This window comes from Orcinus orca, chromosome 14 (assembly GCF_937001465.1).
Source record: "Orcinus orca chromosome 14, mOrcOrc1.1, whole genome shotgun sequence".
NCBI classification, from domain to species: Eukaryota; Metazoa; Chordata; class Mammalia; order Artiodactyla; family Delphinidae; genus Orcinus; species Orcinus orca.
This window is the reverse complement of record NC_064572.1, coordinates 34,453,336-34,478,485: the sequence shown is the minus strand read 5'-3', so window position 1 is coordinate 34,478,485 and position 25,150 is coordinate 34,453,336. Positions and strand designations below refer to the sequence as shown.

Below are 25,150 nucleotides of genomic sequence, written 5' to 3'. Positions count from 1 at the left end.
GGTTCTAATGACAAGGAAGGACAGTAAATAATGAGAATGTCAGGGTTGAAGTTTCACACTTAATCTATAAACCTACTTTTAATAGGTCCTCAGGTGATTATAAATTCACAGTGGCTTTCTTTTTACTGGGTTATATGAGGCTGTTCCACATTTCTAAAGGAAGCCCAGGTGCGTCTCTTACGTACTTATTTTTATTTATTTATATTTAGGATACTGAAGAATTTTTTTAAACCCTCCTTTTTATGAACAATAATTATATACCATGCAAGGAAGCAATGTCTCTGTGTTACGAAATATTAAATCAAAATGCTTACCATTCCCAAATGTCCCAGAGATAAATACCAGCAGTACTTTGAAGCCCCTCTTAGAGCTGTTTTGCCTGCAAATTTATCGTTTTGTCTGCATTTTCAGAAAGCCCTGTTTTCCGTGAAGTATAGCACTCTAGGTAGTTTTTAAGGCTCAGACTCCTCTGGAGTTGCCTGTGTCGGCAACAACTCTTATGTAGATGGCACACGAGGGATGGCGTGTTGATCGGCTCCTTTAAGATGATGAATGGGCAGAGAGTGTTATTGTCTTTGATTGCATGCCTCACATCATCTGTATGTAGGAATAAGAGGGCCATACTTTATCTTTAGCCATTTTATAAATATTTAAGTCCTTATAGTTGCCTAAAGATATTAAAGCATATTTTACGGTAGTCAGAATATAAATATTATATATAGCTCAAGATACCAAAGTAGTTTAATGAATTCATAATTTTATGTTCACGTTTATTGGAATGTGTTTTATGTTCCAAAAGTTCCATTTAAGGAATAAGATACCATTCTGCTTCCTGACAACACACCAAGTGTTGGCTGGCGTTTCGGGTGGGAGTCTCGGTTCCAATATCTGTAGAGGTTTTCATTAGGAAGCAAGGAGGCAGGAAGTCAGGGCCCTGGGATATGTTTCCTCCATCTCTACATTTAAAGCTATATATAAATAACTTTCTGAATAAACAATTCTGGCGCTTATTTAAATCATTAAAGCGTTCCAGAGAGAAAACTTTTTATAGCCCCTTTCCTCTATTTCAAGGAGATTAATTCAGAGAACTTAAGTAAGAACAATAAAGATGTAGCTTGCAATTTTCCCTTCCTCCCCACCCCCTTTCAGAAACAGGGACACAGACCCTGCTGGCCAGTATACAGCCCAATTCAGGGTATTATTGGTTTGGTTAGTGCCTTCCCAATGCATTCTGAACATTTCTCTCTAAGTTAAAGAGTCCCAACTTGCTCCTTCCTTTTCCTAAGTGCAAATAAGTGACAGGGAGACTATTACTGCCCCTCTTTTCAGTTTTCCAGGGAAATACAAAGACTTTCCTCTTTAATATTTCACAAAGTTTCGCCAGCTCCCAGCGGGAGTCCATGCTGGGTAACGTTTGCTAATTACCAACAACAAAACTAGACATACAACGCTGGTAAATTACCTGACCCTTTCCATTTTAATGAGACAACAAGGATTTCCCGAAATGATGTTGTTTCACTGGTTAATGGTGTCAGCAACGTTGTAATTGTGGGTTGAGACACATTAGCTGAACAACCACATGTGGAAAGGGCTTCCTCTCGACAGGCCCTTTGGAGACTAGAACCACATTATCGTTAAGCCTCTGTCACTTGCAGGCTGCTAATCACTTACTTTATTATCCCGCATATCCATTGTCTTTCTTTAATTGCTCTTTAAATTAAAATTAAAAATAGTTCTAAAGCCCACCATGGCTGGGATAGCATCTTGATTATGAAGATAACTTCAAGAAAATGGAACAGATAACATATTGCCAAGATTATAAGCGAGTCCCACTGTTATGTACCGTGCCTGCAGGCCCCAGGGGCCTAATTGTGGCAGTTTCTCTTCCTTCTGCCCATACTGTTTGTTTAATAAATTGTTATTTATGGCCTTTTTGGCCATTATAGCAACTTTGGAGAAAGTACATCCTTCTCATTGGTTTGGGCGCTGAAATTTCATTCTCCAGGCAAAGGTATAAACAGAATTGAAAGGCAGGAACTGCACTACAGCTTGTGAGGGCCTCTGAAAAGAGGCCCTCTTGATTCTCCCTGCTAGCTTATTCTGTATGAGTTTATTATTAAAATTTAGGGTTGTGAAAGAGACATAAACTTTCGAGCTGAAAGGAACTTTAGAGTCATCCCCATTTTACAGATGAAGAAACTGAGGACAAGAGCAGTTGCCGTGATGGTGATCACATGACAGGAGATGAAACTGGATTGTCTGTTAGCGAGTGGATTGGATGGAGGGCTCCTGGAGGGAGGATTATGGCTTATGGACTACTCCTGAGACAGGGTATTGTCTCACGCTCAGAGCTGTAATGTGCACGCTTGCATGGTTGTCGTGGTGCGGTGCATTTAGTGCGTGTCTCTTGTATGCCTACACTGGTGTGTTTTTTCATGTGAACTATGTGCTGTGATACTGGAAGGGAGGGCTCCTGCCTTTCACTTCTTAAAAAAATGACCCCGGGCATGACTGCGGGCATTCCTGAATATTGAGTGATCAAACCCAGAGTTACCATGATTCCAGTATTATATACAGTGCCCCAGAATTAGGATGACACGTTTCTGAGAGCCAGAAGTCCTTGGGACATTGCCTTATGTGCCTCGGTTTTACAGATGGGCAAACCAAGTTTGGGTAAGACATTGAATCTAAATTGTCGCGGGGACTTAGGGGATGACCTGGAGCTAAAACCCGTGTCTTTTGATTCTCTGTTTTTCTGTCAGCATTACCAGTCTATCATTGACATCATCAAAAATGAGTTAGTACTTAGAAAGGGCTTACTTTGTGCCAGGCACTGTTATAAGCAGTTTATCTGTATTATTTAACTCATTTAATCTTCGTGACATATTACTCTTCCATTTTATAGGTGAGGAGACTAAGACACAGAATTTAAGTACATCGCCCCAGATCATAAAACTGGGAACCGAAGGAGGCAGCACTCAGCTCAGGCAGTCTAGCTGCAGAATTCCTGTTCTTAATCACGATGTTATGGCTCATTTCAGGATGTGGTCAGAGGATATTGATCATGGTGTAAACAGAGATGTTCAAAATCAAACTAGCACCAATCGGCCTCTTCTTTAGTGAAGTTCTATGTGTGTGGGGAATGCCTGACTCTCGAAATCCAAGATTCCAGTTACATGTTCATCTGCCAGCATCATATATGCAGGAAAGCCTTTCAGACTTCACAGAAAACATTTACAGTGCTTTCTTTTAAAAGACCATCAAATGTTTGGGACGTCAGCCACTATCTCTGTCCAGGCGTCCTGTCTCTAGAACCTGTCAGAGACAGCTGGCTGAGAGCTGTCAGTGACGGGATTCTGCTCTTCCTGAATTGCAGGGCAATGCCTTGGACCACTTGGCAAATCCATCTTTTACAGCTACTTAATTTTCTGTGCACTTAAGATATGGGTGTTTTAGTTTGCTTGTGATTTCCTAGCTCTGGTTTTTGCTACGCTGGCCATCGGTTTGTACTAAACCAAACAACTGGGGCCCATTTGGCATTTGGTGTTTTAAATGTAAAAGGACATTTGAAGTACATGACAAATGCTGAAAAACAAAGCCCGTAACACTGAGAACGTAAAGAAACTGTTTATAATGTAAAGGTGGTTACATTTTCAGTCTATCTATTACTTTAATGAGCTCTTTGCATTTCTTTGATTAATGCTCACAAAAGGGGGAGAAGAAATTGATGTAATGGAAACAAAATGGTATATAGTCTTGGCAGCATTAGGGTTTCTGTGTGTTTTATTAGTATCCACTTCGTATTGCTGTCTTGCCATGTGTACTTCTACCTTTTCCCTGGCATAGTATGCCTCTAGTTTACTGGAAATGTGATCCAGCATGAAGAAGTTTCTATATTAGTGGCAAAACAGCCTTTGTTTGCCTCTGGTGGCAGCAAAGAGGGAGGGTCCAGGACAGGAATTAAGAAGTGGTAATAGTAGTAAAAAGAAAGGCTGATGTAGTTCATGCCATATTGAAATGAAGAATCCAACAGGTATGAAGAAAAGAAAAGAGAACATTAAAGATGCTTTAGAAACATTTAAACATTAGGTAGTAATTGGTACATAATCAGTAGTAATTCTTACAGTTTAAAATAGTGAATAAAGGGGAAGGGAAAAGTGCAGCAAAGATATCTTTGTGAAGTAACTACATGGCGGGGAGAAAAGTTAGTCAAGGCAGGCTTCCTGGAGGTGGTGAAGGAGGGGCAGGAACTGAGTTGGGGGAGAAGGGAGGGGACAGCATATCTGAAGTGGGTAAGACTTGGTGAGAGTAGGGATGGGAATCAGCAAATGCCACCCTTCTGTGCTGGAAACCAGCTCTGACTGCTCCTCCCCTCAGCTGTATACACGGAGCATTGTGGGTTTCCATGGGCTCTTTGGACCCATGTAAGCTCTCAGCATCCTTCGCTCTGAGATTGAGTGGCTCTTACAACATTGTAGGAAGTTGAAATGGTAGAGAACTGGGAACCCTGAAAACTCTGTTTTGCTCTGTTCTTCTAAAGCCCCTTAATCTGTAACTTTTGGTCACTTCTATCCCAGAGCATCAGTTTCCCCAAATTCACGTAGGTCAAAATGACCTTTAGGGTTGTTACAGCTCATCAGCGCGAGTCCCTCCACCGTGTCAATCAGCTGTTCTCAACCCATGAAGATGACGTGAAGTTGTGAGGTTTCAGGCTCTTTTCTCTTATTCATTTATAATTTGGGTAAATTTTCTTCTCCTTGCACAAAGGAAATATATTTCTTTTAGAAAATTTGGCAACTAGGTATAAACAAAAAGAAGACACATATGAATTCCTTATAATCTTAGCATTCGGACATAAGAAAGTTAACGTTAGTCTTGTTTCTGCAGATATAAATACTTTACCCCTCAAAAATGGATCATACATAATAGTGTGTACCTGTTTTTTCCACAAAATTGTATCATGACCGTTTTTTCTATATCATGAAATGTTTTTCTGCATTATTTTTAGTGGATGCGTACTTAACATAATCAGTTTCCTAAAACTGGACGTTCAGGTTGTTTTCATTTTAATACTGTTACTTAATAACTACAAATGAAGACCATTGTAACCAAATCTTTTCATATAAAGAAATGTTGGCTGTGCATGTATTTTTAGAAGTGAAATTGCTTAGGTGAAAGGGTATGTCAAAATTTAAATCATTTAATCTGTGTCGCCAAATTACGTCTTATTTTTAAGTTGTAAGATGAATTCAGAGGGGGTAAAAGGCAATTGAGAAGTTGTGGAAAATTCATCCTGACACCATGAGCTTTTGCACAAATGAAGAGGTTAGACCAGGTGAATATTAGGTTTCTTTCCAAATCTGTGGCCTTAACTGTGTTTGAGTTGTAACTAGTCTCCTCCCCTTCCCCCCTCCCTTCCTTATTCCCTCCCTCTCTCCCTCCCTCTCTCCCTCCCTCTCTCCCTCCCTCTCTCCCTCCCTCTCTCCCTCCCTCCCCCCCTTCCTTCCTTACACCAACCCCTCTGAGAGACAGGTTCTTACTTAGGGACCATAAGCTCTTTAAGTTTACTTTAAGGAAAGAGACTGTCTGCTTGGAGAGACAACTCTTACAAACATATTTGTTTCACGTGTGTGAGACTTGTATTTGTTTCATGTGTGTGTGACTTGTCTAAGTGCTGACTATATCTTATGAAACTTAATGGACAAATAGCTATAGAGAACTTAGGTTGATTGATTGGTTGTTAGTTGGTTGGTTTAGTTTGCTTTGGTTTAATTTAGACCCAGAACAGAAACTCTAAAAAAGATGAAGTACCTTGTGCAGCTTCCCAATGCTTTCATTAAATACAGTCTCTAGAAAAGAGTACTGTTAAAAATATCAGTGTTACTTATTGTAAATAAAGAAATTGACCCAGGTCTTGTCCCTGGTCACTGGAAGTGAACAAGAAACCTTGAATGAAGATATAGTCACTTGTTTCAATAGAAACTCAGACATGCATAAGCCATTTTACCAAGAAAAGAACAGAGATTTTTCTCAGTTACTATACTATTTGGGCATTTTGGTTGCAAGTGATAGAAATCCAACCCCAAAGCCTTAAATAAAGGGGAAGTCATACAACTGGGGTGTCTCTGGCGTTAGGCACATTTGAGCCCAGGAGCCTGAGTGATGTCAGAGCTCTGTCTCATTCTCTACTTCTTGATTCATTTGCCCTGTTTTCATTTGTCCCCTGGTGAGCTAAATGCTCACCAGCAGCCCCGTACTTACATCCTTGTGGTTTTGAAAGCATCTTTAGCATCGATTTCATCAGGTCTTGGGGAGAACACAGATTGGCCCCAGCTTGGAGGACAAGTGGATCTCTAAACCAGCCATGTGTCCAGGATGATGGGGGTCCATATTGTTGGCCCTGTGGAGTCAGAGTTGCCCCCCTCCCCTACCCCCCACCAAACACTGGGAATGGGCTCCTCATGTAGAGAAGAGGTTGAAGGGGAGCACGTAACAACAGAATCAACTAGCCTGGCTCTGCCACCAGCTGATCCGCAACCTTAGACACAGTAACTTCGCTGCTCTGAGCCTCAGTTTCTTCATCTGTAAAAGGGAGGTAATTACTAGAAGATTTCCAAAGGTCTTGCATCCCTAACAGAGTGATTGGTAAAGAGGCAAAAAGAGACCCAAATGGTATAGTTTAGGTTTCTCAGAACCGTCTATTAATGTAATTTCTAAGCTCTGTCTTTAGGCTCTGGGTAGAGAACAGTGATCAGTTCCAAGCTCGTGAGTTACCTGGAGTAAAGCAGGTAACACAGTTGAATTTGGCAAGGGTGTTCCCTGCCCCGCCTTTCCCAGCATTGACCTTGACCTCCAGCAACCTGTCGGGGGCTGGCACCACTTCCAGCTCCTAAGTGGAAAGTGCTCAGTTAGAGTAGCTTCTGGGGAGTGTCAGGAGAAGTTTCTGCCTTGATAAAGAGTAATTTTTTATTGAGTCAACACTGGTCGGCTCCTGGCTCTCGTGACTCAGGACTCCAGCTTCGTGGAAAGCCACTGAAAACTACTATGAATAACTATTACAAGGTTCAACTGAGGTTTTCCCTTGGCCGGATTTCTCTTGCAGACTTTTCTAAAAAAATCTATTTCCCAAATCAAGCCTGGGCACGTGGATTTTTCCCCCTACAAGTTAGAAAGCAATCATGCTTCTGTACCTGGAATTTTCTCTACTTCAGCTGCTGAAGAATTTGTTGGAATACATACTGCAAAAAACGACTGCTGTGGCTATTACTGTACTTGCTCAGGGGAGCTATTCAGATGCCTCATTTATTGGAGCTTAATAGATTAAAAGTCCAAATTGAGTCTCATGATATAAGCCTAATCAAGTTCTAATCTGCATAATTTTCCCATAAGCAGCAATGGGAAATTTGGATAATTTATGTTTCAGCAGTTGCCAATCATGTGTTAAGTAGCATTGTTGCATTTACTTATCAAAATATTTTTATTGATCTTCACTTCATCTGACATTTGGCTTTGGGTTTTTTTTTTTTCCTGGCGTTAACAGGAAATTTAATTCATCTCCTAGATGATGTAATATGAGATGTGTCTCTTGATTTTAACATGCCTTTATAGATCATTTTTAACGGTGATCTTTCCCTTTTACAACTTCATATTGAATACCTGTCTCAGCAAACCTAGATGACTCTGCCTAATTTATTTCTCTCGTTTAACGTAGCATATGGATTTCTAACCATCATTTATATGCACACAATAAAAGACAATTTGCCCCACCATTTGAACCAATTCCTTTATCTTACATCTATGGGTGTGGAGAGGCACTTACCTTCATTTCTCCATCTATTTTAGGGGAGGTGATTTATAAGAATTTCCATCTCCCTCTCTCCCTGGAAAAGCCTGGGGATTTAACTAGGGGAGATTTAGAAAGTACTTTGTGTTTTCCCCCACGGAAAAATACTGTAATAAAGCATTTATCATATGTACTGAGTTGTGCATGCTACCATACCAAGGCAAGTTAAGCATAACTACAGTGGGTCCCAGCTGTTATCTGCTATTGTTTAAAAGCGAAAACAATAAAAGAGTGAGACTGGCTCAGGCCTCAGACTCCCCTGCCAAGCTCAGCACATGAGAAAGAGAGACCATCACACACAGAGGCAAGGCAGCATGGAGCACGGTAATCCTTGGGTTCTGAAGTCAGACTGTCTGGCTGGAGCCCCCAGATCTGCCACTTACCAACTGGGGCGTTGGAGGAAGTTATTTGACGACTCTGAATCTTATTTCCTTCATCTGCAAAATGGTAATATTAGCAGTTCCTGTACTTACAGGGTTGTTATGAGGAATAAATGAGGTGGCCCGTGAAAAAACCCTTAGCGCAGCTTTGGCACGTAATAAGAAGGAATATGCCATGGTGACCTAGAGGAGGCTCTGGAGCCAGTTTACCTGGACTGAGATCTAGATCTGCTCATTCCTAAATGTATGCGCTGGGTCAAGTTGCTTAGCTCTGCTGTGCTTCAATTTCCTCATCTGTAACATAGCAGTATCTACCTAGGATGGCTGTATGAACTAGAGTTAAAACATGCGCAGATTTTAGTACATGCTGAGCGCTCAGTAAATGTTGGATTTTGCTACTTTTTGCTTAAGGTTCTACTTAAGCCTGACTTCTTCATTCTCAAAATTACCTTAGTCAATCTAGATCCAGAACATTCTTGCCTTTGCTTTTTTTTTTTTTTTTTTGGCGGTACACGGGCCTCTCACTGTTGTGGCCTCTCCTGTTGCAGAGCACAGGCTCCGGACGCGCAGGCTCAGCGGCCATGGCTCACGGGCCCAGCCGCTCCACGGCATGTGGGATCTTCCCGGACCGGGGCACGAACCTGTGTCCCCTGCATCGGCAGGCGGACTCTCAACCACTGCGCCACTGCGCAACCACTGCCTTTGCTTTGAGTTCCACAAAGACCATGACATTGAGTCTTTCTCATCTTCAAATGCACTCACAACTACATTACCCTGGAACCCTTTTCTAGGCATGCCCTCTGGTAGATCTTATCTGAGTCACAGCCTCTCTTTGCTTGTAACCACAGGTGCTCCTTGGATGCTACGTCTGTATGCATGCACGCAGCAGGGGCCCAAAAGAATTACTTTAAAAAATGAAACCTTAGTGATCTTGTTATTCCCGAGCCTCTTCTCCTTGAACTTCTTAGGAATAAGTCAAGTGTTTGTGTTAAATTCTTTCATGTGAAGCCATCCAAACTGAAATGCCCTTGTCAAATTTAACTATAGGTCACTTAACCTTCCAATAACTTCCCTGACACAGGCCAAGTGCTGCCTGCCATTGAATAACCAATCATAAAAAAGAAAATCAGGGACTACAGATTTTGTTCAGCTGAACCCAACAGTGGTGATGGTTGAGAACACAAATTCTGGAAAAGAATATAGAGAGCGGTGAAAACCGTTTCCAAAGCCCGAGAAACAACAGAAGAAAGATTATGTCCTTAAATAATTAAAGGAAGTGGGAAATTAGGTCTAGAAAACAGAAGACTCCAGAGAGTCTGCAGTTGCTATAAGGCATTAAGAACCTTTCTTTCGTGAAGACTGGACACCAGTTTTTCAACATACCTAAAGAAAATCCTAGCCATCCAATATCCAAAATACTCCATCCTTAAATATTTTAGGCTGTATTTTTATCACTGGATTGACCTGATTATTTCTACCAAAATATATCCACACTGCTATTGCCTTCCCATTAATTTTCCAGGATTTTTCTCTATGTGAAAATTCTTTTAAAAAACTCTACCAAAAGCTACCTCAGGTCTTTATCCATAGGGAAGGGGGAGGCAGTGGATGCTGTTCCTAGCCAGAATATTTATTGTGTACTGAGTAAAATATTAACGTTGGTAGTCAACATTTTAAAGTATTTTTCTTCATACCAGGCATTGTACTAAATGTTTTAAATATACCATTTCATTTTATTCTCACAGCTGCCCTGTATAGTGGGTAATTCCAGCTTACAGACAAAGAAACAGAGGTTTGGAGAGTCTGTGCTATGCTCATGGTTATGTGGCTTATAAGTACATGAGGCAGAATTTAAACCTAAGACATCTGACTCCAAAGCACATGCTCTTAGCTATTCCACTCCATTTCTTCTCTGTGGGCCAGGCATTTTGTAGACAACCTGGGATGTTTAAAGAAATAGAAAACCCAGTCTTTGACCTAAAGTTCTCCTGCAGCATATGGAGTGAGCATGCTTGGCAGGGGGCAGTGTTGGGCCCATTTCTGCCTGATGCCAAAGGAGTAGAACAAGGAAAGTAAGCCCATCCTATCTGCCCCTGAAGATTGAAATGGGGAGGGGTTTTCAGTGTAAGGAGTTCAGGTAGTCTTTAAAGTTATCTTTAGCCCAAAACTTGCCTCCCATGTCCATGCTCAACAGAGGGGAAAGGGAATACATCTAAAGAACCAGGAGGCCATCTTGGTAAGAGCTTGGGTTGTAGTTAATTAAACTTAAATCTTTTCCTGATTGAGAACTTCTGATTCCATCTCTCCCATGCCAACATTCTTCATCATCTCTTCTGGCAAAATAAGTGGTTGTTTCTAAAATTAACTTCCCGAGTGTTAGTTCAACTAACGGAAGGAGCGTTTCCCAGTTTCACTATCCTCTAGCTGTAGATCAGGGTCCCTGGAGGATATTCCATGTGCCAGCGCTTTCACATGCAGAACTGAAGCACTGCTTTATGTAGAGGGACTTAAAATTCAACCAAAGATGTACCCACTGCAGCTAACAAAGGGATGGGAAGCAAGACCATTAGGGACCTGGTTGCCATTTAGACCTGCCCCTTTATTAACAGCCGCTGTGGTGAATGGGGTAGATGCCGTCCAATGGCACCAAAGGCCGGATTGCCTCTTCTATTTGGAAGGAAGGTGCCTGATTTTCTTTTCTTTCCAAGGCCACTTCGGGAATCTGGGTCTGCTCTGCCATTTCAAGCCACAAGTTTCCCATTATAGGATCTCTAAGAATGAAACAATGCTAATAAATTCTGTTCCTCTTTAACACAACTCTTCAGGAAGGGCAAAAAATAAGATAAAATCTATTTCTGTTCTCTTTGCCTTTGCTTATAAAAATGTGTGGCTATAAAAGTAGCAAAATAAAAAGTGACATTATCATGGCTGAGGTTTTCTTTCCAACAAAATCACCCCGTTCTTGGGGTCCTGCGTAGGAGAGAGAAAGACGTTTAATGGAGAGATGTCTTTGGACATCCACCACAGTTTGTCAGTTTCAGATGCTAATGGAACCGGGCTTGGCGACTGAAGGGGAAAATGGAATGTGAAAGCAAAATGAAAGAGGCCTACGAGGCAAGCATGTCATTTCTAAATGAAGGTTTCATGCAAAGGAATTGAGTCTTTTCACGGCTGAAAACGGAATCTTTAAATAAGATAAAATAAAAGGAAGCTTTGGTTTGTTGCCGGTTCTGTAATGAAATACTGTTTTCCTAATACCGTGTGACCTGCATTTTTACCTGTTTTATGGGTGCTAGTCCTTGACGTACAAACCCGTATTTTCTCAAGTCAGCATTTGATGATGGATGTCAAAATACAAGCCATGTATTATGCATATAGCATTACCGATTTAAGGTGTTTACTTGTCAAGTTGAAGAAATTCAAAAACGTCACATCCACTGAATCTACACAGCTGTCACTTGCAGTTTTTCATGCTTTTGAATGAAACTTCTGATGAAAACAGTTTAGTTTTCCCCCTTCACTATTCTAGGGGAAGAAAACAGCAAGCATTTCAATTGCGTGTTCTTGGTTACATGGTTGGCTGAAAAACACACATTCCAGAGTTTAGAAAGATGGACACTATACTGTCCTTCAAAGTTACTTACCCTGTGCACAGGGTATCAGTATAAAGAATAAAATTAAGTGCAATCAGGGAGTGAACGGTAAATAAAACTTTTTTTTTCTTTCTGAAAATATGACACTCCGATGAAATTTATACACAGGAGAGCAGAAAACAGGAAAACTCGTTGATATCTTTCTGGCATTTCATGCATGATGTACTTCCAAAGCAACAGGCAATTATGAACACCTGTCATTTCATTCCTGGTAGATAAAGATTCCCACATACCTTCATGCCAGAAACAACCCAGTCTTGCCGCATTACCAGAGAGAGGCGCTAATCTCTCTGGTCACAGTCTTCGGAAATTTGTTCTTGGAAACTTCGCAAGTGACTGTATCTGTAATTCCCTAATCCATTGATAAGCCCAGGTAGCCACCCACTACGGGCAAAGAAGAGAAAACAAAGAGAACGTGAACTTCTGTCTGCCTGTTCTATAAGGGGAAGGCAGTTGGGCATGGCGGCCAGTGTGGAGCTGGCGGTGCCACGTGCCACGTGGCAAAATTAATTTTCACCAAAAGAATGTATGAAGAAAATAAATGTATCATGTTTATACGGCTATGTACCTCCTTAAAGAGGCAGCCATTTGACCTAGCTGGGATGCTTTCTCACCCTCCCTAAACTTGAAAATATGGTTGGGCCGAGCTCATTCTAATATATATTGAGATTTGGGTCTGAGACCCAAAGAAGCCCAAACTGCAAAAGTCAGAACAAGTAGGCCACTCTCCAGTTTACTGTGCCCACATCTACCTTATGGGGTCTGTGTCAAGCACACTGGGAAGTTCAAGGGTCCACTATAAGCAGGTGGCATATGCAGCAGTCAGGATGATTTCAGCTGCAAGTAAAAAAAATCCTCAGTTTGGCTTAAACAAAAGGGAGGAAAATAAATACATGCATATATAAAAAAATATATAGTTGTACATATATTGTGTGTATATATACATAAATATTTAATACATAATACAAAATACATAAATATACATAAACAGACATTATATATAATCTCATTATTATGTGTATAATATATATAAAAGCTCATTACTACCTTTTATATTATAATCTCACTTATAAATGTATAAAATCTCATGTAGTAAGAAACCCTGAGATCAATTGGTTTTGATTCTAGGGCTGGTTAATTCAGGCACTAAGGACAGTTCTTCCTATCATTCAGTCTTTTTACCATTCACTTCAGCCAATTCATTAAGTTGGCTTTGTCCTCAGTGGGCGCCCATCCTAGTTACAAGACGGCTGCTACAGTTCCAGGCACTACAGACACAAAAGCAATGTCCAGTGGATCAAAAGAGAATCTCTTCCCATGTGATATTTTTTAAGAGCAAGGAAACATCTCCTCAAGCGCCCAGGCCAATTTCCTCCCACTTCCCCTTGGCCAGAACCCTGTCAAAGGCCCAGGCTTAAGTCCCTCACTGGCAAGAGAATAAGTAATCAATTGGTTTAAGGTAACAGTCAGGACAGGTTAGGTTATGCTGTGGTAACAACACCACCACAAACGACAACAAAACAAGTCTCAGTGGCTTAAAGCAACAGAGATTGATTTTTCACTCAGAATGCTTTGTGTGTCTGGGCTACTGTCCAGGGCTGCTGCCCAGGCTTCATCTCCATAGTAACCTGTGTTCCCACTGTTGCCACAGCCTGGGAAGAGAGATAGCAAGTCAGATACTTTTACCAGGGCTTCCCTGGTGGCACAGTGGTTGAGCGTCTGCCTGCTAATGCAGGGGACACGGGTTCGAGCCCTGGTCTGGGAGGATCCCACATGCCGCGGAGCGACTAGGCCCGTGAGCCACAACTACTGAGCCTGCGCGTCTGGAGCCTGTGCTCCGCAACAAGAGAGGCCGCGATAGTGAGAGGCCCGCGCACCGCGATAAAGAGGGGCCCCCGCTCGCCACAACTAGAGAAAGCCCTCGCACAGAAACGAAGACCCAACACAACAAAAATAAATAAATTAATTAATAAACCCCTACCCCCAACATCTAAAAAAAAAAAAAATTACTTGTACCAGAAGTGATGATATGCGTTGTTCTGTTTGCTTTTCATGGGCCAGGACATTCCCTATGTCACGTGGTCATATCTAACTTCAGGGAGGCACAGAGGTACAATCCTAATGTGTGCCTGAAGGAAGAAGGGAACAGAAATCTGTGAGTAAGATCAATAATTGGTGTAAAGACTGGTTTTCAGGGAACTGTCAAAGTGGGTTAGAATCTTTTATAATGGTCTCCTACTTTGCTCTTCTGAAAACAGCTCATCAGAGTTTATCCTGGGAGTGCTAATTTTTGACTTGTAAATAATGCGTATGTTACTTTTTTATTGTGTATACACACTATACTTTCATCATTTCCAGATTTTCCACATTTCTGATTTTTCTTCTTCCTCTCTTTCCTTCCCACTAGGGTTCACACCTCCAGGAATGGACAGATCCTCTCCGGATAACAGCCCGGTACATGGGATGTTACGTCAGCCCTCCATCACAACTGGGGTCAACATCCCCATCATCACTGAACTAGGTAGGAGTGAATGTCAGCTTTGGGTGGATTTTTTTGGTCCTCTTTTCCAACCATGCAGGATATAAGGAGGTTGGCCTGAGTCTTAGCTCTTTCAGTGTGGTAGGCTCTAATGGGGTTTGTCTCGGGGGGAGATTGGAGAAGGGTATGGGTAGAAATATGACAGATGACCCAAGGGAAAACTGATCTATCTTTCCTCTGAGGTGAATAGATAGTTTCCTTATGCTGGTCACTGTTTTCAAAGGAGCATGAGATGAAGGGTTTGAGATTGGGGCATACATTAGGGAAGCGGGAGGAAGGGAGGAAAGGTATGGTCCAAGGATTTTTTCCAGTGATTCACATTGGAAGCATCTGTGGAAGGTCCCTCCCTGGAGGTACAAAGCCTCAGGTCTAAGCCAACCCCATTGTGAGAACTGCATAGAAACATTGGGCTAATATGTGATAGTTTTACATTTCATCTATTCTAGTTGAGCTTTTCAGCTAAAGGCCATTTTCACTGACTGCCGCTCTGGTCCAAAAAATGATGGGGCTTTGAGGGCCATGAACATTGGCCAGTGGGATCCAGCTTTTAACCTGGCCATGGCACTCCCTGCTACTCTTTGTGAATTTGCAAAACTGCTACGTGGTCTCTTCCCCCGAAGATAAACACTAACTACCTGTGGTCCTGGGTCCCTTTACTTTAGAATGTCTCCTCTGTTATTCCCTCACTCTTTTCTTTTTCTGTACTTTCCTCCACTCCCTTTCCCCAACCCTTAACTGCTGTATCCCATTAGCTAAACCTGGCAAGTTGCCTTTGGTATCAGTCAATCAGGAAAAAAACAGTGGGACGCACATTCTAATGATAACTGAACTGGGTAAGAAGCACTGTTTTCTTTCACATCAGTATCTCCTTTTGTTTTGTGGTTCGTGTTTCCAACTATCATCAGCTTGTTTTCTATTTCACCGGCTGTAACGGAAAGGCTACCCCATGGCACTGCTTTGAATGTGTTTTATTTGTGGCTCTGGTTGGAATCGGCTGTCTTGTTCTAACCTTCCTTAATGATTTTTTCCCCACACAGCATCAGTAAACCTTTGATCACACCCATCTGACCTGGCAGTTGTTTCCAAAGCATCTTTGCTCTAATTCATTTTCTTTGGCTTGGGCCTTTTTTTTTTTCCATGTGTCCCCCTGCTCCCCTCCCACCTTCTCCCTTCTATTCCTCTTTCGAGCACACTGTCAGTTTGACTGACATGTCTTCACAGCTCTCGGAGGAAGTCAAGGGAGAAATATAAAAATTTTAAGATAAGAAACCTAAGACGGTGCCTTCCCTCCAGCTGTTTATTTTCCTTTATTCTGACTTTATTTGCCTTTTTTTTCCTACTCAGCCCTTTCTCAGAAGCTCTGGTTCTGAAGCCATAAACGCAGCCAGCTCATAGGGGACCCTTGCTTATTAAAGCCAGGTCTTAAGAAAGGATGCAAAGGATGAGCTTAGCAGCCACCAAGGCCCAGCCCTGCACTCTGACCCCGACTCCGCTGGCCCAGAGCCCTCTCTGGGAGGAGATTCGGAGCAGACTCATCTAGAAGATGAAGGCCTGTGGTCGTGACGGCATTTGTCAGGCTCTTCCCCGATTCCCCATGACTTGGTTGATAACTCTATGAAAAGCACCCATCGGCAGCAGGTCTCAGGACTGGGGGCTGATCTTCTAGATAGAGAAAGCAGGTGCTGCTTGGTGGAGGGTAGATCGAGAGATAGGGATCATCTGCCTTCAAATAGCTCACAACTGAAACGGACATGCCATTTTCTTGGCTCCAAAATATATTTCAAAATAATAGAGCAGGCTTTTAACACAGTAATCTTGCTTGCCAGGTGTCTGGAAACAAAGGAATAAATTGTCCACCATTCAGCACAGCATTATTGTCGATGTAGCTATTTATCAGGACAAATTCACTCAGGTCAAGGAGTGCCACACTATTTTCTGTTTCCAACAGTAGGACAGGTGTCTTTTTCATGTTTAGAGAAGTTGGCTAAAAGCGTAGGCTTCTGGATTGCTCTTCTCAGAGCCTTAGGCTGGTAAGGGACCCAGGGAGCTTGTGTGGCCCAGACTTCTGGTGGGAAAATTCATCCAAACATCTCTGTCTCAGAAAACCTCAGCAGCATTTCAGTATCACCACTGCCAGGAATTTCTTTGTCTATTTGGAATTCATGCGCTGCCAGCTAACTGGGACATCTTTATTTGTGACTAGTAGAAAAGAAAGAGCGCGGTGCCCCCAATCTGAGGCAACAATTCAAGTATTCAGCTACCACCAGATTTCTTTTATGAGCTCAGAGAACCTTCCGTGTGTTCACATCACCCTCACCTTCTGCCTTAAGCCCAATTTTCCTACTCGTCATACTGCCTTTAGCACTCAGACCATCATCATCCTCTGACCACCTCCCCTCCCCCTATCCCCACAGATATTTACTGTTTACCTACAAGTTCTGAGATGTCTTCTGCATTACACTAGGCCAGTAAAGTGCCTTTTAAAAAACACAGATGGTGCAAGGTCAAACAAGTTTTTTAAACTGTATAGTATTCCAGTCTTCACACACTTGGGGAGTCCCAGTTGACGTTAGTGGGTCCAGGCTTCCTAGAAGTTCCACAAGAAGGAAATCTGTTTGAAGCTATTTAACCTGTTTCCCAGTTGTTTTTGATCACAAACATTTTGGGGTGACTGTTTTCATCACCTCTTAGCACCCACATAATTACTGTCCCGTGAAATAGGTTTCGGGTAACACCAGCTGCTCGCCCTTTGAGACTAGGTAACCCAGAACCCTGGCTCCTGCCTTGGAGTTCTTCCCCAAAGACTCGAATCCCTAGCTGGCTGACATTCTCCAGTCACCTGTCAAGTCTACCAAACCCTCCCCATCGTCGTGAGAAGAGGTAACCGACACTTCCTTTAGGCAGCGTCCATGTGTACGCCCTCCTCAGCTCTTACAGGTACTTAAAACCAGGTCCCTCTGCATCTTGTCGCAGGTTCACATTTTCCCATTCACAAAGCAGGAAGACTAAACTGTGGCCCACAGCATGCTTCTAGGTAAATGAAGGGAGGAGAGGAAAAGCTACCGCATGACCCTGGCAGGATCCCTGAGCAAGGCCTTACTTACGTGCTTCTGAGAGGGGCAGAGGGAAGCTGGGAATTTTCATAGTGTGAACAGCACATGGACAGAACGTGAAAGCATGAGAGCAGCTACCGTTCATCAAGGTGCCGGGCCAGGTTCACCAAGCAGAATCTCATAGGAGCCTCCTGACAGCCTCAGGAGAGCTGCTCATATTGTCCCCATTTTACAGAGAGAGAAACTAAGGTGTAGAATGATAAAATGCTTTGCTCAAGGCAGTTAGTGACAGGGCCTGGATTCAAAGCCCAGTTGTCAGGTCCTGGGTTTTGCATTTTCACTAGCCTGTAGCTCAAGCACTGCAAGGACAGTGGGGACCCAAACATGATAAACGTTGGAAGAACAGAGAGCAAAGATTTTCCCCCATTAGGATCTTTCTCTAGGGAAACAAGATGGTGTCATTTAAAAATAATTCCATGCCCAGCCTTTTGTCCTATTATCATTTATTCTGCCTCATACGATAAACAAACAAAAGTTAAAAGCAACAACAGGGCTTCCCTGGTGGCGCAGTGGTTGAGAGTCTGCCTGCCGATGCAGGGGACGCGGGTTCGTGCCCCGGTCCGGGAAGATCCCACATGCCGCGGAGCGGCTGGGCCCGTGAGCCATGGCCGCTGAGGCTGCGCGTCCAGAGCCTATGCCCCGCAACGCGAGAGGCCACAACAGTGAGAGGCCCGCGTACCGCAAAAAAAAACAAAAAACAAAACAACAACAACAACAAAAGAAGTTATCCCAAAAGTTCCTTACGGAAAAAAAAAGTTAAAACAATAACTCTAGGAAAGAGAATTAGCTGCTGATACATTTAGAAAGGAATCAGAAAAAGGAAACCTCATCTATTCTTTTCCTAAAAGCACCATAATTATTCCAGAAATCACAAGCACTCATCTCCTCCCCCACCACACACTTTCCCCGCCATTACTTGCTCTGCAAAACTGATAATTTCTGATGCCAAGATGGGAATGGAAATTAATTTGTCATTTAATTTTTAATAAGTTAAAGACATCTCGGTGACACAACCAATCAGTCTGCACGTGCGTGCCAGAGGAGTCCTTGAGGAATCCTCAGATGGAAATGAAATACAACATCAAATGCTGCGTCTGCTTGAGCTGAAGCACATAAAAGATTGAGCTGTTTAGGAGGGGAAAGGGAGAACGTGGGCATCCCCAAGCACCTCGGAATGCAGAGCAAATCTTTGTCAGCTAGCAGCCGGAGACAGCCAGGGGTTCATCCTTTGTATTGAACAGGACTTGGTGGGTTTGGGCCTGGATTAAGGGCCAGACACCAGGCACTACCCAGACCCATCCCCCCCGCCCCGGGCAGGCTGTGGGTGGTGCCGGAGGGTGGATTCCTTGCTATTTTGCCTTTGCTATGCTCCCAGTCTGTTGCTCTTCACTCTCAATAAATTGCTTTCTTTCCCTTGTGGCTAAACTTCCCACCCAGCATGGCTACTCATGGCTCCTCGTCCTTGAAATACGTCCATCTCTCAAAGGACTTAGCTACCAAAAAAACGCTTCAGAGTGTTTTTCGTCACGATCTAAAACTATACCAAAGAATTGACCAGCACTGTCCACCAGCTCCACCAGCCTGTCGTGGAGCACGTCTGCGTGACGTCACTGCTCTCCAGGCCTGGGAACCTTGAACAAGCACCTCGGAGCAGTCCATTGAGTCCCACCGACCCCCACCCTGAGCTCCATCAACAGCTTCTCCCATGCTTTTCTTTCCTTTTCAGTGACTTCAGTGTTTCTAAACCAGTAGCCTGCTCTTTCTCTGACTCTGCTGCCCGCATGTGGTCTTTTGATCTAATTCTTACTTTATGCTTTTCCTAGTGAACGATACTAATGTTCAGTTTTTGGACCAAGACGATGACGATGACCCCGACACAGAGCTGTACCTCACGCAGCCGTTTGCATGTGGGACAGCGTTTGCCGTCAGCGTCCTGGATTCACTCATGAGTGCGGTGAGTAGGTGGGGGACACGGGGACCCAGGGACAGAGCGCCTCCAGCCTCCAATGCATGAGGGGCATGGGCTGGAGCTTGAACTACCCTGGAGAGCCGAACCACACCGAGCTTGCCATCTGGAAGGGGATACTGATGTTATTTAAATTAGCACACAGGTAACCGTCTGATTATAAATTCTTGAAAGTGCAAGGAAGGCTATGAGTAAATACCGGTAAGCACTTGATGTGGTCTCGGGATCAGAGAAGGATTTCTCCAAAGAAAGAATATATATTTTATGTTGCTCAAAGTCTGAGCAATAAAGATGGGAGATTTTATGGGGAAGAGAATCCCCCAAAGAAGGACAGCAAAGGTAAAGGCCTGGTGGGGTACCTGACAGGCTCAAAGAAGGCAAAGAAAGCCTGCGTCGCTGGACCTCAGTGAGAGAGGGGAAGGGGAGGACAAGGCAGAGTTGGACCCACAGAACCTCGAAACCCATTTTCGTGTTTCTGGTCTTTCTCTTAAGAGCAGTGAGGAGGCGTTGAAGGGTTTTAAGTTGGCAAGTGATGTGATCAGGTTTATGTTTTGAGGGGGTTGCCTGGGCAGCTGTGTGGAGGATGGCTCAGGAGGCAAGATGGCAGCGGGTAAGTCTGAGTAAGGGGCTCTCGTAGCGTGGAGTGGGGTAGAGCCCTCGGGGCTGGAGGAAGGTGGATGGGTTTGAGTGGTGTTTGTCAGTAAAATCGAGAGGACTTGGGAATAGATTGAATATGAGCAAAGGCGGAAGAGGACAAAGCGTCAAAGGTGTCTCCTAGGTCACTGCCAGTCACTGAGACTCAGTCCTGGGAGAGGCGTGGGTGTGAGGCAAGGCCTGGCCTGTTCTCTGCCCCAGTGAAGGCGCAGAATGGTGGCAGAGAGAGGAGGGTGGGCTGCCAGGGATCCAAAGCATCTTCAGTTTCTTTTATAACTTGATATGCGTCGAACAATCAAGGCATTTGTGTTTTCACTTGTGAGACCAAAATCAAATGACAACTAAAAAGTAGGTCCCGTCTCAAAGAAGCCATCTCGAGCTGCAAAAGGCAAAGCAGACCAGAATGGAGATTATGAAGTATTCCCACTGAGTGGCTTTATTTATTGTATAGAAAAGTCTTTTTTGGGGGGAATTCTCAACTTCACTCTTTTTATAAATACAGACATAGGCTGGATAAAAACTGACCTTTGGAGAAACCACAAAAAAAGAGTTTTACTGAATCCATTAAAACCATAAACATAGCCCAGAGAGTTTTTATACACATATATTTCTTCAAATGCTTAAGAAGGCTATTCTCAAAAAAAAAAAAAAAAAGAAAAAGAAGGCTATTCTCCTGCATGTGTTAAACAACTGATATGCTAATTATGCATTATTCTCATCTATTCATTAAAGCTAATCCCAGAAGGACCTCTATTTGAGGAAGGAAAAAGCATAAAGCTTTTTAAGACTAATTTAGGTTATTCTATATTCCTGAATGTGGTCCAACTACAAGCATATCTTAGTGAAAAATCAGAATTATAGATTTAAAAATAAATATGAAACAACATTCATCTGAATTAAGGTTGACTGGGCTTCATGCCATCCCACTGCTTGCCAAACCAAGAAGGAGAGAAAGCAGTCCTTACTGAAGGCCATCCTGCTTTCCCAGGGCTCACGACCTTTCTGATGGTCTGAGGGTACTGAGCCTCACCTTTCTACCTGCCAGTGATGTTGGGCTTCGTTTGGGCAAACTCCCTAAGCAGGCCAGAGGGCATGATGGAGGCAACAGGATGTGCTTATTACAGTGCTGTATTCTCTGTAATAGTCCTCGCAGTCTCCAAGTCCACTTTCAAACAGATTTCTGTAATTCATCTCCTCAGAAGATTCATTTTATTTCTGATCCTAATCAGACAGATTTCGGAAGACTGTTCTCACTAAAAGATGATGAAACAGTTTATAGTCGATGTTTTTTCAGAACTGTAAAATACTCGATCCAAATTTTTAAAGATCCACACTTACAAAATTGTTTCCACAGATCAGACACGCCATATATTCCAGGTGGGACCAGCTACATAATTTGAAAGCCTACTTTTTCATAAGTTACTAAGAATTTCAAAAGGGTGATAGCAGAGCATTGAACCAAATGAGGGCCTCTTCTGAGCGTGGGCCCTCGGTGACAACGCAGGCCACACACCCATGAAGCCAGCCCTGGTTCCAAGGGATACAACTGTTTTTAAGCACCAAAGCGCTTCACCTCTACACAGTCAAGGGGGCACACTGTGGCCACGGGGTGGGAGTGAGTGGCACATCTAGATTTGAGTCGCACCATTCTCTCTACGGCATCACTGTAGAGAGAAACTCAGCTGAGAAATCAAAGTAGATTGGTTTGACATTTTTTAAAAAATCTGTCTCTAATCTCCTTTGAAATGCAAACTAAAATGTTTGGGAGAAGGTGGCTAAGGCGTGTATGAATACAGTAGTCTGCTAGCAAAGCAGCACTTCTCAATTCCAGCCTGGGAAAAAGCGGTGTCAGGAATCTAGTAACCATCATTGTCATGATCGGCAGCAGCGTAATTTATTGAGGGTCCAGCACTGTACAAAGCGCTTCATTACTATTACTGCAGACAGTATTATTTTGGACAATAATGTGAATAAACCTGCTCTAAGTGTTGAAGCAAGACCTATTTAACTGATCCACTGTTGTGACTTCTCAAATCATTACTCAAAATGCCTATCCACTTATTCCAGGCCTTGTTTTCATTGTCTAGGATAAGCAAGTCCCACAGTGAGGTCTCAAATTGGATCTGGTTCAACAGACCCAATTGGATCTAGACCTTCTGATTACTTGTGATTTCTTGGCATTTCACCCCAACCCTAATTTATGAAAAAAAAAAATAGGAGATTATCTCGTACCAAGGCAGTAAGTAGAAGGAACTAAAAGGGTTGGCAGGAATATAAATTGAGAAAGTGAGACTCCAAACAGCGGGAGCTGGAGGTAAGCTTCCATCTCAGGCATTCGCTTACAAGCAATATCACTACATCCACACGCACATCTCTTTAGATGCCTATGATCTCCTTTTTCTAGCGCTCCTCCCCAAATTGCCATTGAATCATGTGTCTAAACACTCTCTGAATATTGTCCTTCATAATTCAACTCCTGCTGCTCACCGCTTCATTTGTGAAGAAGAAGAATGTTTTGATTCATCACATGCATTCCTAGAACAGCTAGGGATGTTACAGACATGGCCTCCTGGCTTTTCCCTGCAAATCAACAGCAGAAACACATGATGAGTGGGAATAATTATGCTTATGGGTATATGCCTCTAAGAAGAAGGACACAAGAAATGTATTTTTCAGAACCATCCAGCTTGATGCTCATACACACATGAGAAAGATGAAAGGAAGCCTCTTGGTAAAACTGGCTCATGAGTATTTAGATTTCTTTTCCACACAGCACCCACTTTCCCCTACCCTCACCCCAGTTTGAGTTCTACCCGGACCCTCCCTAGAAAGAAAAAATTAGGGACTCAAGAGCCAGACTGCTTGCCTGTGGATCCCAGCACTGCCACTTACTGGTTGTATAACCTTAACCTCTTTTTGCCTTAGTTTTCTCATCTTTAAAATGGGAATAATAGTAGTACCTACCTCATAGGACTGTTGAGATGATTGAATGAGTAATGAGTGCAGCGCTTAGCACATGGCAAGCTCTATATGCATGTACTGTTATTAATCAATACATTATTGGGCACTTACTAAATACCAGGCACTATTATTCATGCTGGGCATCCAGCAGTGAAGAAGAAAGATAAAGACCCTGCCCTCGTGTGGTTTGAACTGTCATTCTAGTGGGCAGTCACTAGGTAAGTGACAGTAACAGTGGGTACCTGAATAATGTCAGATAAGGATAACTAATTTGAAGAGCAGGACATAGTTTGAATGGGTGTGGAGACCTATTTTAGCCACAGTGGTCAGAGTAAAACTGTCTTAGAAGGTAACTTGGAAGCTGACACTGAAAATCAGAAGAGAGCAGCTGGGGGTGAGGGTAACTAGCTTTCCAAGGCAGAGAGCTGGCCTCTCTTCCAGAAATAACCGAACTTATGTTGGTAAGACTTTAGAATAGGACCATCTGGAAGATGAATCACATGATGTACTCTCTTAACTGTACTTGCATGAAGGGCTGAACCCTTGAGGTACGTTACCGAGAGGGCTGAGTTCTCAGGCAGCCCAGTGCCATGTGACATCAGTTACCTAAACAAATTCTTCTTCTGTAGCTCTACTCCTTACACTCCACTCAAGAGCCACCATTTAGGCAGTCTAGCTCACAAGGAGACAGACAGTCCACCGTCCACCGTGCAACAGATGAGCTAGCACCGCTGTCAGCATGGCAAATGGACTCAGAATATGCCCCTGCTGTCACATCAGGCCAGGCAGGCCCAGGATGGAAAAGAAAATCAAATAGTTCTCATCCCTCATGAAAGAAAAATACTAAAACTAAAAATCTACACCATGAAAACTAGCAAATATAAAAAATGGCAGCTATGACATGGAAAATGACAATTTTAGAGCAATTATAAACGAAAGGCAAAGTGCCATTAAAGTTAAGGCAATGTTATTAAAAGATGTGTTAATTTTCAGTTAAATTTTCTATAAAAGACCAATTAGTTTAAAAGGCTTGACAGCATTAACTGTGAAACATAAGCTCTGGTAATTATACTTCAAAAAAATAAAAAGAGGAAGATGCTCCAGCGTGTTGGAGACCCAGGTGCAGAGGGGCCTCCGTGGAGCAGGCTAGGTGGCGCTGCGGGCTCAGATTTCCCTGGTGTAATCTGCTGGTCCTTTCCCCAGCATTTCTGGGTTTCCTCAATGTCTGATATTCTGTCTACTTACAGAATCTGAGGATCCCCGAAGTTCAGAGGCTCAGGGGTCACACACGTGATCTGGGCCAGCTCTCTGATATTAGAGCTGAGAACGCAGAGGCACAGGGAGAAAGGGATTTTCTAAATTGGTTGCACTGTTAGCTGGTTGTTCTTTTTATAAACAGTCCTTTATTGAGTATTTGTTGTGCATTAGAATTACACAAACGATCTCATTTAACACTATCCTGTAATCTGGGTTTTGTTTTGTTTTGTTTGTTTTAATCCCTGTTATATGGATGAGAAATCCAAGACCTAGAAAAGTTGGGCAACTTTCCTATTGTCATAGCTATTGAAAGGCGAAGCAGGGATTTTAGACTACAGCAGCTGAATTCTGAAGTCTACACATAGATCCCGAGGTGCCATGTTGCCATACTTAGATGATAGGCTGCCCCGACCAGATGTGGAACCCTGACCTTAGCGCTGGGAAGAGGGACTCCCATATTCCTTAGACTACACAGGTCTCTGGATCCCAGGCACTGAGCAGGACCCTGGAGAACTCTGTTCCCCAACAAACATGTGACACAGGAACAGCCATTGCAAAGGCCTCTAGCCAAAGCATCCCTGAAGACTAGTCCTGCCAGGGTTGGAGGTTCTATGTGAGACTCCTTCACAAGGCTTCTAGCACAGGCATAGTGAACATGGGCTATGGTAGGGCACAGAAAAGACCAGCAGTGCAAAAGCGTAGGAGGCAAAGGATCACACCTACGTATTACAGAGTTCTGTGTTTCTTCAATCTAGTGTTTCCGTTAACCCAGAAAAGAATTGTG

General features: G+C 43.1%; 1 protein-coding gene across 16 annotated transcripts in view; it reads left to right on the top strand.

The window, feature by feature from the left end:
• KCNMA1 (potassium calcium-activated channel subfamily M alpha 1) overlaps positions 1-25,150 on the top strand; it is a 749,169-nt gene that overhangs the window by 692,130 nt on the left and 31,889 nt on the right. For 12 of the 16 annotated variants that reach the window (XM_004273064.3, XM_049697236.1, XM_049697232.1 and 9 more), the window contains 2 exons: positions 14,284-14,397; positions 19,352-19,482. In XM_004273064.3, the coding sequence (XP_004273112.1) occupies positions 14,284-14,397; positions 19,352-19,482 (245 nt within the window). Of the gene's footprint in view, positions 1-14,283; positions 14,398-15,167; positions 15,249-19,351; positions 19,483-25,150 lie in introns of all 16 variants that reach the window. The other 4 variants (XM_004273046.4, XM_049697228.1, XM_049697231.1 and 1 more) reach the window with 1 other exon arrangement.